Raw genomic sequence first — 14421 nt, forward strand, 5'->3', positions numbered from 1 at the left:
ATTGTGATGCGCTCAACAAACGCGCCGTTCCGTTTGCCGGCCGCCTCTAGGCGGTGTTAACGCAACACTTTGAGAGTATTTCTCTTAGGATAAAACAGTATTAACTGCAGAAATGCACGACAGACCTTGCAACCTTGGGGACAACATGGACAATTTGAAGATCAGATTCTGCAAACCGAGCTGCCGTCTGTGCCTCTTCAAGGACCTCATCTCTGAAGGGCCCTGGGAGCATGAGACACCGAGTCAGCCCTGCGATCAGCAGCTTACACACCACACACATATCTCGGCAGCAGGCACTTGAACCCACCGAGCTGTCTTACAGGTATCAGAGGTGCGTGGGCGGCGCTGTCACCGGCAGACCCCTTCAAGGCTCGCCGCTGGCCTTTATGACTTTCCGTAGTTTTTAAATACGCCGAGTAAGCAGATGTGATAACACCTCACAGCATCTGGCAACTAGGAAATGAAATGTTCCCCGGATGGTGATGCTGCTCGGATGGCCAAGTAAACAGAGCATCGCAAACACCGGGCAAGTCCCACAAGTGAGAGGGTGCAGCGCCGCTGGCGCTGTCCAACGGAGAGGCCGTGTGCGCCCCCTTGTGGCCATCCGCGGCAGGGCTTGGAAGCACATGCGCAGCTGACAGCAGAAGCTGCGGCCCATGACGTGCCAGAACAGAACAGGAGCTGTTCTGCAGTGCACGTCATGGTCATGCCGGCCGGTCCAGGGTTGATATGGTTACAGTATGTGTGGTGATGAATGATGTGCTCTATATATGTGGGAAACTGGTAGCTGTGGTTTGAGCATGAGCTATTACAGAGAGGTTTTTGAATAGTTGCAGTTGCACATTCTCATACCTACTTTGAAAAGGTATATGAGTGGTCAGAGCCATGTTTTCGATGTGTGCTGGAATTTGAGGTGGTTGTCAATATCCCCATGTCTCCTACCCTGTGACCACTAAGAATTCTCTTTGCCTTGTGACTCTGCATTTGTCTCCATTGAACCTTATCTTCCATCATCATTTGCGAGAGATTAAGCTATTGGCATTGTAAATGACAATGCCATTTATTTATCTGTTTTCAAAACCAACACATAAATAAAAATGTTGTCATTTACAATGCCAATAGCTCTAACTTTTGCAAAGGCGAGACCGTTGCATTGTAAATGCTTGTTCTTCTAGTGACACTTCTAGCTGTAGCCACTTACTGTCTAGTGGTACTGGCACACCCGTCACTTCTATCATTACTGCTATTATTTTGGACCAGTAGTTCTGTATGGCTGGACAAGACCATAGTGTGTGCAAAAATGTACCCAGCCCCCCCACACCCCCTGGGACATATAAGACCTATGAAGTATTTGCAGCTGCACTAGCCGAAACCTGGCTCTTATCGTTCTTTCTCGCAGGCTCTGAAGGGCTTCGCTCCACTCTTCCTCGTCCACTTCACCTAAATCAGCACAGCATGCCTCTCGTGACCTGCCAAGACTGTCAGGCATATTGTTCATGCTTTTCTTATATGTCAGAGATACTGCCTTACTGGGCATCGGATCCAATAGTAGTTTGTCCTCCAGAGGAGAGTAGTCTGTAATCAACTCCCTGTCAGGTAGGTGGCTTTTTAAGGCATGCTGTAACTGTCTATATCAGAATATTTGACTATGCCAGAACAAATTCAATTATGATTTCTCAAAAGTGACCAGTGTGCCCGACCTCCATATATCTCCAAGCTTCTCAATGCCTATCATGTGCCACTTTGTGTACACTCTCAGTTTCCTGACTTTGCTCAGCAGGTCACTATCCCATAATGGGGTTTCCGCCATGAGCTTCCCATCCCATCTCATCCTAGGCATCTGTTAGCTGACTTCTAGTCCCGCAGCACCGCCGATGTGTGTGACGGGAGCCGGTCACGGCCTTTCCTACCATAAAGGAGTGCCGGGTAGTCTCTGCTTCCCATGGCCAGACGGTCTACTCTATCACGCTGGTTCTTGCCTCTCCCCAAACACCCACTCAACCACCACCACCAACTGGGCTGCCCAGTAGTAGGCTTTAAGGTTGAGAACTGCTAAGCCCCCGTCGTACACCCCCTGCTGAAGTTTTGTTAACAAGATTCGCACTGCCCCCCCATCAGGGCGCTCCTGATACCATCAAGTCTCCGCATATGAGACTTAGGAATTTTGAATGGTGTATTTTGAAAAACATATAGGAGTCTCGAGAGGGGTCATCAAGGAAAAGGGTCAAGACTGATTTGCATATGGCTGGGTCCAAACTGGGGTGGTGTGGTGAGCAAAAGAATGATGGATTAAACCCAGATCCTTGTGACTGGGGGTGAATGTTTGCATTGTCCAGCATTCTGTCCATCAATTATTTATTGTGCATATGTCACCCTAAGTGGGAAGGGTATGCCCAGACGTGGGTCCCATGCTCACTACACCACCGGATTCCAGATAGCCTTGCTGATGAAGGAGGATGCCCTGAAACAGGTCCCAGGATGCTTGTTTCTGGTCCAGGGAGGACCTGGTTTGGCAGTTCGGACTGGACTGTTCCCATAAGGAACAGAGTCAAGACTGATTTGCATATGGCTGGGTCCAAACTGGGGTGGTGTGGTAAGCAAAAGAGTGATGGATTAAAACCAGATCCTTGTGACTGGGGATGAATGTTTGCATTGCCCAGTATTCCGTCCATCAATTGTTTCTTTTGCATTGTTTCTTTTGCATAATTTTGAAGAGAGCAGCTCTTCCCATCAGTGAGAGCAGGAGTGCACACCAGTGACCCACATCTATCTGAAAACGACCTATCTGGTGGACGATATTGCGTGCCAGGAATTGATTTTCTAGTCTGTTATCGCAATTCCTAAATATTTTAATCAATCGGTCTGTAACTACTGGGGCAGGGCACCTCTTAGGCAGGGTCAGGGGGAATATCAGGGACTTGTCCCAGTTAATTCGGTACCCTGCGTAACTGCCAAATAGATTATAGATATGTAAAATTCACAGAATGGATATATGGGGCTTGCTAACATATAGCAGGATGTCATCTGCATACAATGATATTTTTCCTCCCAGTTGTCGTCTACTACTATTCCTTGGATTAATAGGTCCCCACAAATCCAAGTCGCCAGTGGCTCCAAGGCCAAAGCAAAAATCATAGGGGACAGGGGACAACCCTGTCGTGTACCTCTCCATAATTCTATAGCTTGTGATACACAGCCATTTACCCTCACCCTGGCTCTCGGACCCTGTTATAATAAGCGTACCCATGCAGACAATTCTGGCCCTAAGCCCTATCGCGGAAGTAGGGCAAAAAGGTAAATTCCATTCCACACTATCAAAGGCCATTCGGGCGTCTAGGGATAAAACCGCAACATATATCGCTGAATACTCCTTGGTCAGATGCAGTACCCCATATAATCTTCATAAATTTAGGTGTGTACTATGTTTTGGGACAAAGCCTGATTGGTCCGGGCGGATCAATGTAGGTAGCACTCCTACTAACCTGTTTGCAAGGACCTTAGCTAATATTTTAGGTTCTACATTAAGTAGTGAGATTGGCCTGTATGATATACACTCCCACTGTGGCTGCCCTTTTTTGAGATGTTATGTTATGTTATGGGACATTTGTATAGCGCATTATCACCGGGGTGGTCTCTAAGCGCTAATCGAGATTCATCGCACTCTATAGAGTTACAGCAGATCGCGTTGCATTCTTTACTATCACACCGACCGCCGACTCGTGAAACCACGTGATCGGAACCCTCACGAGGTTATCCAATCAGAACGAGTCTCTCTGTAACCTAGGAAACGCGGCTCGCTAGCAGCGTTTGTCGAGTCTTTTTTCATCTTTCATTTTTCATTATATGGTGCATAACCTTTAGCACCCATCCGTTCACCTATTATGTGTCCTCCGAGATAGACCCTACACATACCGCCCATACCATCACGTGTCGTCACATCACGTGACCTAGGACGACCCTAGAAGAAGCACTGTGATAGGCTTCTTGTCAAACCAGCCGATTCCACACTCGGAAGTGACCAGCGCGTTTCACTAAGTAAGTTTTCCTCGGCTTGTCCCGTTTAAACTTAGCTTAAAAAGTAGCGACTTATGCACGAGCGAGCACCTATCTTCTACCCAGCTTGATTTCACTGATCTTGATCCTCCGCATATTTTAAGCATGGGTCGTAGTTCATCCACGTTTACTTGCCAAGCGATACAACTTAGACTACCCCTGCATGTTCATCATCACTACCCGTTATTAGATGCGAACTCTAGCCATGGCATTTAACTCTTTTAGACCACCAAACTGAGCGTGTACACACAATAGAACCCTTTAGCCTTTAATTTTGTCGCAATACGATTGACATTCTATTAATCACTATGAGTTATATTGCTTTAGTTTTAATTACAGAATCCATGTATGATATCTATATGTTATGTTCCGAACGCTAAGGTCCTGTATGTTTTCTCCTACAGACCCCTGATGAAGGGTTAGTTGGTTGACCCGAAATTCATTGGGTACAATGAAACGTACTTTAAGAATTCATGATTGGAATGAATAATCAAAATATGTTGAATTGGTGACTATCCAACAATTGAATAAAGAAAGATTGGTAGAAACACCAAATGACTGATCCTGATGATTTTTGAAAAGCCATAGAAGAAACCACCCAGTTTCATGTTAAAGGAGCGCGCCCTTTGTGATAACGCTATCACACAACTCATTACTAATAGAGAGGGGACCATAAGGAGAAGCGGAAGGTCAGGAGTGCTTTACATAGAGCTCCAAACTTCCAGGAAGAGAACAGTTTTTAATCTCTTCCTGAAGGTGTGCAAGTTGGTCTCTTGGTGGCAGTTATTTTATCTTCTGGTAAGTGTCCTGCCTCTCTAGCCTCTAAAAACATATTTAGTAGCTGTGGTGCCAGAATCTGGGCTGTTTTCTTAAACAGCTCTACGGGCAACCCATTTGGGCCCGAGGCCTTCCCTGATCCCCTAGTGCTCCTGCTATTTCTTCCACTGTAATGTTGCTGTCTAACCTCTCCAAGTCCTCTTTCGATGTGTATTTAGGTTCATTGTTGCTAGAAGCTCTGCACACTCTTCAGTGGACCTAGTGGACCAAGCTGTATACACCTCCTCATACAAATCTGCAAATACTGCATCTATTGCCTCATCCCCTGTGTGCCCCACTCCCTCTTGATCAAGGATTTCCATCACCCAGTTCCTATCGCTATTTTTCTTCTCCAGCCAGGCGATGAGCTTTGTGGCCTCGTCTCCAGCTTCATAGACCCTACGCTGAACAGACAATGCATGGGCCGTAGCTGCATCCTCTGGTACCTCCAGCGATTCCTACTGTGCCAACTTTAGTCGGTGTGCCATCCTGGTCTTCCTTTCTTGTAAGATCTGATTCTATGTATACTATCTTTGCTCTATCTCTAGATAATTTTGCCTATCTACTTTCTTTTTAACCCCTACCAGGGAATGACATTGTCCTCGTATAACTGTCTTGTAAGTTTCCCAGAGAACACAGCTCAAATCTACTGATCCTTCATTTTGCTGAAAACGATTTTAAGTGCCCTCCCATAGCTTTCCTACCAACTCCTTATCTTTCAAATGACAAGATCCAATCTAGGCGGCAGGCACCCCTTGCTGTTTGTCCTCTAAACCAGGTGACTACTGGCGAGTGATCTGAGATACCTTGTGCTAGCTGTAGTGTGTCTCTGAAGCTCCCTACGTCCTTTTGTAGAGTAAACAAAGTCTGTCCGCGATAAACTCGCATGCCTTGCCGACTGATGTGTGTATTGGTGCGTCATCCCATTGTGTGCTCTCCAGAGGTCAGCCCAACCCATCCCAACCCAATTCCTCCGCTAAGCCTCTCATAGGAGTTTGTGGTAAAGGCTGGCCTTCCAGGCCACCGATCTTCCATTAGAAACATGATATCATACATGCCCCCCAAATTAGTGTGCCCAACGTTAATTCCAGTAGTTGCTTGTCCTTGTTTCACTTTGCAGCGTTGGTGGGACATATACAGAGCCCAGGTTCAGCCATCCCAGCTTCCAGACTGAAACAACATTCTACCTTACAGGTCCTGCCATGTTATCTCTGGGACGTATGTAACCGTGGCTCTGAGAAGGATGCCCACCGATGTATACCCTGCATGCGCTGCTAACTTATATCACCATCTATTTAGAGCTTTATAATGACATCCCTGCAGGTGTGCTTCCTGCAGCAGGACCACATATGCCTCTTAAGACTTTGAAGTATCAATGCATGCTTTATTTTGGAGCCTAAGCCGTTAACGTTCCATGACATGACTTTAAGCCTTTAAGCTGGTCCTCCGTTGCCGAGTTTGCTATAAACTCTTCCAAACACCTTCCTCAGGTTGATATCAGTGTCAGGCCTTCCATTTCCTGTTGTACATTATGTGCTAAACCCCTGCGTCTTGTTCAAGTGCTACAACTACAACTAACACTACCTTGAGTCCCCTAACTCCCTCCTCCCTGCCAGCCTGCACTGTGGAACTTAAACTTCCCAGTACCCCAATTTGCAGAGCACCTGTAGCCCTAAACTGCGCATCAAACATCTGAGGGGGGTTGGCTGCCCCAACATCCATGCTCCTCACGCCCATGCCGCCCACAATTACTACCTGTCTCTGATCAAAACCTCCCCACAACATTTCTTTTCCCTTTCCCTTGACCCCCATTCCCCCGCTCCAACCAATGCTCATTACCCACCCATATTTGGTAGGCAATTCTGGATCGGTACCTCCCTATAGAGTCCTAATACTAATATTTGCATCGACAAAGCCAAAAGGTTCAGAACCTGTGGAAGACCTATTGGCTTTGCCAATGCTTGTTTATTTTCATGTTTCTCATAATCTTGTTGAAACTGGTTACACTGATTTTCCACTATAAATATGTTTTGGAAATACTAGCATGTATCAACACATTTTACTAAATGATGCTTCAAAGAAATGGTACCTTAATCACAGTGGTTTACCAAAATGTTTTGTTTTCTAGTTGCATTTTTTTGTGAACATTTTATTTTGAAAGCAAAGAATCCTCAATCTTGCTTTGAAGCTGCTGCATATATTTGCATCTAACAAGAGAAAAGTCTGCGAGCATTATACATAGCCTCATATTTTTAAGCTTCCTAAACATGTGAACACATTTTTCTATTACACCGTTGTTAGTAGTGCAGTCCAAGCTTATAACATTTCTTTATTGCGCTCACCCTACTGGTAAAGGCTTTGTGCTAAGGAACCATAAATTCAAGTTTGAACAGCATTAACTTATAGATGCAAATATAACCTTAACTGCAGACCCTTCTCAGATCCATATTGTAGTAATGTAAACTGGCAGCCAAAGAGTTTGTGCTGCAGGGGGTTGGGCCTACTTCATTTATTCAAGGACTTAAATAAATGTTAAAACTTGTTGTTCTCGACCCCAAACAATATGTCCGGGCATAGGGTTATAGGAATTCAACGTCCCTGAGTGCACCCCTGAGTGCATGTATTTTTTTAGCCGACTCCTCATAAATATCTCTCACGCTGCACTCTGTGTTGCCAGACTGCTTCTCTTTTCTGTCCTCCGTCTTGCACTCACCCGTGTGCTTCTCCCCATTCCTTCCTACCAGCTGCATCCTCCACGCTTTCCCGTCCCCCATGTTGCATTCAGTACATACCCTGTTGCTTTCACCTTTTTTCCATTCCTCCCTCATCCCGGGACTAGGATAGCCATGAGTGTGGAAGTTTTTAGGTCGAGGACCGAAGGCTGCGCTTGCGCAGTCTCCGGGGGAGGTTTAATGATTTTGAGTAGTTTCTGTAACGGGGCTTTAACCTGCCTCTCTCCTCCATTGGCTGGCTTCCTAAACGGAGGCCAGCCATTGGAGGAGACAGGCGTCACTCCAATTAAGCCCCGTCTCTTTCGGATTCGGGGGCGTGTTTTTGTCGTTCTTTCCACCTGTGACGTCACCCGTCACTAAGAACGCCTAAACACGCCCCCGAATCCGAAATTTTCGGTGTTGCGGCCGCCATTTTACTGCTGCTTGGTAAAAGCAGGAGAGCAGCAGTGAGGTAAGTATCCCTTGTTTTAAGATAGTTTCTGAGCTTTTAGTAAACAAACTTTAATTTCATATACATTAATTGTAACCATAATGTATGTTTACTGTAACCATAAGTTATCTTTAACAACTTTTTTCGGAGAATTCATAATTGCATTGCAAATGGATCGGCCCAGTGCGGAGGCAGTCAGGCTATACACATAGCGTCCCGGATGAAGTGCGTCACAGCCCCTGGAAGGAAGTCCTATGACTGGACGGTGTCGCGGTAAAGCCACAATCCGCGCAAGAAGCATCAAATAAACATTTTTCCCGAGAAAGGTCACTGAGGGCTCCCCAATCTGTGTGGAGGGTGGGGATAACAGCGGGTCTCCATCTGCATGTCCCGCATCCCCAGACCGGAGCCTTCTGAAGAGCATTAACATCCCCCCTCTTTTACCGACCATCCGTTCATATGCGGAGGAAGGACACAGCTCCTCCGAAGTGGACCCGCGGGAGCAATGATGAGATGGGTTAATCGGCTCCGTGTGATCCTGGAGAAATGTCCTCCAGAACGAATACATGCCTGCATCGCTTCCTCCTCAGCCTGGATTAATACAGACATCCCGTGGCTGATTAGCGCTTAGTATGAAGCGTGTGCACTAGTGTGCTCCCCCCCAGTTTGATGTCTCACATCCTCGGCCGCTGTACTCGCGGCTCAGGCTGTTAGGGACAAGAATAGATTCAAAGAGCTAGACTCACATTTTGGCCATGTGGTCTCTTCACTCACAAAAGAATGAGTCAATGTTTTCACCTCTTTAACGGCTGTGGCCACTCTTCAGATCTCACAGTACTCCGGGTGCAGAAAACGACTTCTCTCGAGCGCCAACCTCTCCCTTCAGTAGCACAGCCAGTGTGTCAGGTCCATAGCACAAGTAAAGCAACGACCTCGTCGCTGCTGAATTATAAAATGCGATACTGTTCCCATGAGGCACAGGGTCAGACTGATTTGCATATAGCCATGTCTGAAATGGGGTGGCTGAGTGGGCTAAAGAATGGTGATGGATTAAACCCAGATCAGTTGACTGGGGGTGAGTGTTTGATTTGCTCAAACGCTCCGTCCATCATCCCCTTTTGTATCGAATTATAAAATGCAACAATAATCAGGGTTCAGTGGGCCCCTCCGACCTCTGGGCCACGGTGCATCTGCACCTGTTGCACCAATAGAAGCTAGGCCTCTGGTGACGTTCTGCTTGCTTCCGTATGAGTATCCTGGAACCGACACCCATATATATCGATTTCTCTGGTTTCTTCAATCGTCGCCATATTATGGGGGCATGGGACTCTGATCCCCAGTACCAACTATGCAGCCTTTCATACTTTCTGCCTGTTTGCCCTCTGTTGGACTGCTGTTTGCCTACTTCTGTTGCCTTATGTCACTGGTCTGTGTGCATGAGGTCCAGTGGTTTATGTGCATACATGTCCGGAGATGATTTGCTCTGTAAGTATATACACACACGGATGTATTTGATTTCAGTGTGTGCATAGATGGTGTTTGTCTCTGTGCTTAAAGTGTACAAAAGCCAACACTATTCACCTTGTTATTGCTTCTGTTAGTAGAAGTCTGTCAGCTCACGACACAAGTAAGGCTTTATGGGAGCTGTGAGGACACTCTGAAGGGCTTTTTATTCTTCCTGGGTTTGAAGCCGTGTGGATGCTGGCAAAGGTAGCACCTGCCTGCGGGTATGCAGGGGGATTCTTCCGGGAGGTGAGGTGTACTTTAATTGAGATTTTTGGGTCACCTTGAGAGACCAGATGGTGCAACTGATAAATAAAGAACTGTAATGAAGAGGAGCCTGGTGGGACTTCAAAACAATACAATGAAGGAGGACTTACTTATGGGCTACCTGAAGAGGTTACATGGTTACTGTTTGAAGAAATGCAATGGGCTGTGACAATGCGGTAAACGAAATGAGGTATTTCTTTGATCGGTCACTTTCCAGCTTGTTTGTTTAAAGGAGTTTTCAGGTTAATGTAATCTCTCATAACTATATTGTTAGGTTTAGATGATGTGGAGAACATTTAGGAGGAGATGGAGGGAGGCATGTAGTAAGACGAAAGATGTTAGCGTGCAGGTGATGACTTGTGATAAGTAATCATTGTCTAGCCTGGCTCATATATTTTATGGGGTTTTTTTTTCCCGAAATTTTTTATTGAAAATTAACAATAACAGGTTACACAAGGCAAAAATAGATTGGGAATACAGTCATGGGTCCACGTACTCGGCGCTTCAACATTGTAGCATATATAATACAGTCATAATTGTCCGTGGGAAGGGGGCAGCGAGGAAACCAACAACAATACAATTTAATCAATATTTGGAATGCTAATCAGGGGGACGAGGTGTCATCGGGAAGCAAATCTTGCGGGGGGTGCATATATTGCCACGATATGTGTTCCATTGTGACCAGATTCTGCCCCACTTCTTGGGCCTTCCACGTGATATATTTTATGTTTTAATTATTTTTTCTAATGGTCCTCGTTAAGAATTGTGTAACTATATAAAGTTTCTGTAATATTTTGTCTGCAAAATGGTTTGCTTCTTTTATGTGTTACTGTCTGACGTCTTATTTATTCAAGTTTCTGATAGTTTGAGGATACATTATTCTTTGTGTTTTAGATTTCCAACTAAATGGCTGTCAAGGAGGCTCCATTCAGGTAGACTCAATGCTAAATTCGAGCCGGTGGTGGCCGGTGGGGTCCACCAGCACTTCTTTTTCCTCATCAGACATTTACTAAGAACAAGAGAGAAAAACAAAGCCTGGGGAAAGGAGGAAAAGAAAGACAGCCACCCCGCTCTACAATCTGTCTTTCTTATTCTCTCTCACCTCTGTATGTCTTCGTTTTTCTCACTCAGTTCCCTCTGGCTCTCTCACATCCTCTCTCTCACTCACACTCTCTTTTCTCTCGCTGTCGATTCCCTTGTCACCTCTATCTATCGGTGCCTGCACCCATTCTGTCTAGTGCTCTCTCTTGCACACACTTGCAGACTCGGTGCCTTTCCAGGTATGAACAGATTTCCATTTCTAAATGCCTCTCCCACTCTGACTTTGTCGAAATTCCACTGTCTCTGCAATTCGGTAGCCCCTCAAAAATCCCGGGGCTGATCCCATCTCTCAGCACAGCAAAAAAACGCCACCTCTTTCCCCACTCTGAACCCTCTGTGTGTGTGTGTGGGGGGGGCTCTGTGTGTGTGTGTGTGTGTGGCTCTGTGTGTGGGGGGGCTCTGTGTGTGTGTGGGGGGGCTCTGTGTGTGTGTGTGGGGGGCTCTGTGTCTGTGTGTGGGGGGCTCTGTGTCTGTGTGTGGGGGGGCTCTGTGTGTGTGGGGGGGCTCTGTGTGTGTGTGTGGGGGGGCTCTGTGTGTGGGGGGGCTCTGTGTGTGTGTGTGGGGGGGCTCTGTGTGTGTGTGGGGGGGGCTGTGTGTGTGTGTGTGGGGCTCTGTGTGTGGGGCTCTGTGTGTGGCTCTGTGTGGATAGCTTTTTTTGTAGGTGGCTCTGTGTGGGTGGCTCTGTCTGTGTGAGGGTGGCTCTATGTGAATGACTGTGGGTGGCTCTGTATGTGTGTGTGGGTGGCTTTGTGTGTGTGGCTCTGTGTGGGTGTAAATGCAATAGGTCATGCATTTGCGAGCGATTAAGCTATTGGCATTGTAAATGACAATGCCATTTATTTAACGATTAAGCTATTGGCAATGTAAATGACAATGCCATTTATTTATGATTTAAAAAAAAAAGTCATGAGCAATGCCAATAGCTCTACCTTTAATAATGCCGAGACAATTGCATTGTAAATGCTTGTTACTCTTGTTGCTTGGGCTACTTTACTTCCTGGTTGGTTATTACCAAGTTTTTTCTAAGGATATTATTGCATATTACTACTTTTTATATACAGTGGGACTCCCACTCCGACGACGAGGAATGATTCAGGCATGTGAATCTATAAAAAACACCAATACTGGAGAACCACAGATTACAGGTAAGTAACTATTATTCTTATTGGTCATTCCAAACAAAATGAGAGGTTCCTCTTCCTTACTTGAGTTCTGTGGGTGGGTATATATTGCCTGTGCTTCTGTAACACTGATGAGTCTGGCTCATAACTGTTTTTATGCTGGGATTCCCCTTTAACTAGTACACCACAAGCTGCAGAATCTGTGATGTTAGTCCTACAAGATGCACTACAATGTAAATGTATTTTACTCGGAAATGATGCCAGTTTTTTGGACTGTAAGCAATATTACTTAACGTGAACTGGTGAAACTACTGGATGGTTAATTTTGTGATTGTTTTTTTCAGAGCTTGAGAGGCCATTAACTGAACCCCAAATTCGTGTAGTTTGTAAACAGACATTAGATGCCCTTGTCTACTTGCATGAAAACAAAATTATTCACAGAGATTTAAAAGCTGGCAATATCCTTTTTACAATTGATGGAGATGTAAAACTCGGTGAGTAACTTAAATGTACAATGACATAGCTGACCTGTCTCGTTAAAAGATGCACTTTTCTTTGTGATGATTGTTTTTCTGTAAGTCATATAGATTCATAACATATTGTATTCACTTTCTTTTTAAAAAAAAATGTATTTATATCAAGTTTTCAAGGAGAACAAAAACAAATTAAACATCAGGCATATAATCAGGCATATACCATGCCCACAATACATAATGAGCCATCCACCGTGTCCATGAAGGACTTTTTTCACAAGCCACTTAGAGTAACATACAGATACAACAGCCCACCCAGATAACCGTATAATATTCATACAGAGTCTACACGTATCTTAACATTATAAGCCACTATGAAGGTGTGCCCATCCTGTCCTGGATGTATCTTAGAGTTAATTGTTGCTTCTATGGCCTTGTGATTCCCCTCTGATTTTTCTGTTTGAATCAACAAATGCAGGGGTTACTATTTCTCGTAACATTTCAGCCTAGATCATGCAGTCCTTATCCACCTTTCATCCATCCGAACCTCTCATAAGTTTTTCTTCCCTATTGCCCATTTAGACATAACCCTGATTCATGCCTGTATTGTTTGTCCGTAACTGGACAGCCATCCAATGGTTATTATTCTTTTTACTAACAACAGCGTGAGCAAGGCAAAGCAGTGATTTATTTTTTTAGTTTTTTGTGATGGGGTAACCCCTAAAAAGCAATGCTGGCCTCTGTCTCCTAACGATTTTCCTCCAATAGGGTTCAATCTCGGGTCAACACCAATTCATTTGCGGAACCTCTGCATCTACCATCTTGCATCTAGGCCGTATATCCCGCTTAGCACAATATTTTGTGTAGCCTAGTAGACATGGGCATGGATGTTTTGATTTGTTCTGCATTCCATCCATCAATTGCGTGTCTTTTTGCATATCTGGGTACGGTTAGATCATGTGGTCGAAAGCAACAGCAGTAGCTGCTGTTTCCACCATTCTCTGTTGGCTCTTCTACTTCATAACCTATTTGATTTCCTCTCTCTGGAATCATCTTTTGGTGGGGGCATGGAGAGTCTCTTTTTTTCCATTAGGTGTGAGGCAGAAAAGACTGATGTCTAACATACAAGGGCTGTTCCCGGTCTTTCCCATCCCTTTCTTCAGTTTGCCTCCTTCCATTGGGACTGCTGTCCAGCACATACTTCAATATTGGAGGCAGAAGTCCTTGCCCCTGTGAACAAAGGGACCATAGAGGTGTTGCCCCTGAGAGAAAAGGGCACTGTATTTTATTCCATGTATTTTGTGGTCCCAAAGAAGGACAGTCTGTTTGGACCCATCCTGCATCTTTGGCGTTTGAACTTATTTATTCGACAAGACCAGTTCAAGATGCTGACTCTCCAGACATATAGGCTATGAATGCAAGTGATGTTATGGCATATTTATGGTGCCTATTTCTATCTTCCAAATTGGCTCACCCACAGACTGAGGTACACTGTGAAATACCAGCACTATCAGTCAACGCTTCTACCATTCAGGCTACTATTTTCACATCTTTAAGAAAGTGCTGGCAGTGGTGGCAACATCAATACAGTTATCAAAAGCCTATGTATTTCTGAACTCTTACGATTGGTTGGTTAAAGTGGAATCAGTGGCACTTGTCCGGGATTATCTTCAGTGTACGATGACTCTCCTCCATGATTTGCATTTTTCATCAACCCCCAAAAGTTCCACCCCTCTCCCATGCACCGTTGCTGACGCTAGCCTTCATAGAGGTTGAACTGAACCTGACCCTCATGGAGACTTTTCCTCTTCCTCAGAGGATCATGGTTATTCTGAAGATGATTCTGAAATTTCGTACTCCTGCTTGGATCCCGCTTCTGCAGTTCTTGCATCTTCTTGGTCTCATCGCCTTGTGAATTCTTTTGG

The 14421-nt window shown here is 45.2% G+C and overlaps 1 protein-coding gene across 2 annotated transcripts in view; it reads left to right on the forward strand.

Moving 5' to 3' along the window:
* The window catches only part of SLK (STE20 like kinase), a 357857-nt gene that overhangs the window by 119227 nt on the left and 224209 nt on the right, over positions 1–14421 (forward strand). For both annotated transcript variants that reach the window (XM_078643720.1, XM_078643721.1), the window contains exon 4: positions 12368–12517. In XM_078643720.1, coding sequence (XP_078499846.1) covers positions 12368–12517 — 150 coding nt within the window. The remainder of the gene's footprint in view (positions 1–12367; positions 12518–14421) is intronic.

The sequence above is a fragment of the Lissotriton helveticus genome, chromosome 5_1, assembly GCF_964261635.1.
Source record: "Lissotriton helveticus chromosome 5_1, aLisHel1.1, whole genome shotgun sequence".
Lineage (NCBI taxonomy): Eukaryota > Metazoa > Chordata > Amphibia > Caudata > Salamandridae > Lissotriton > Lissotriton helveticus.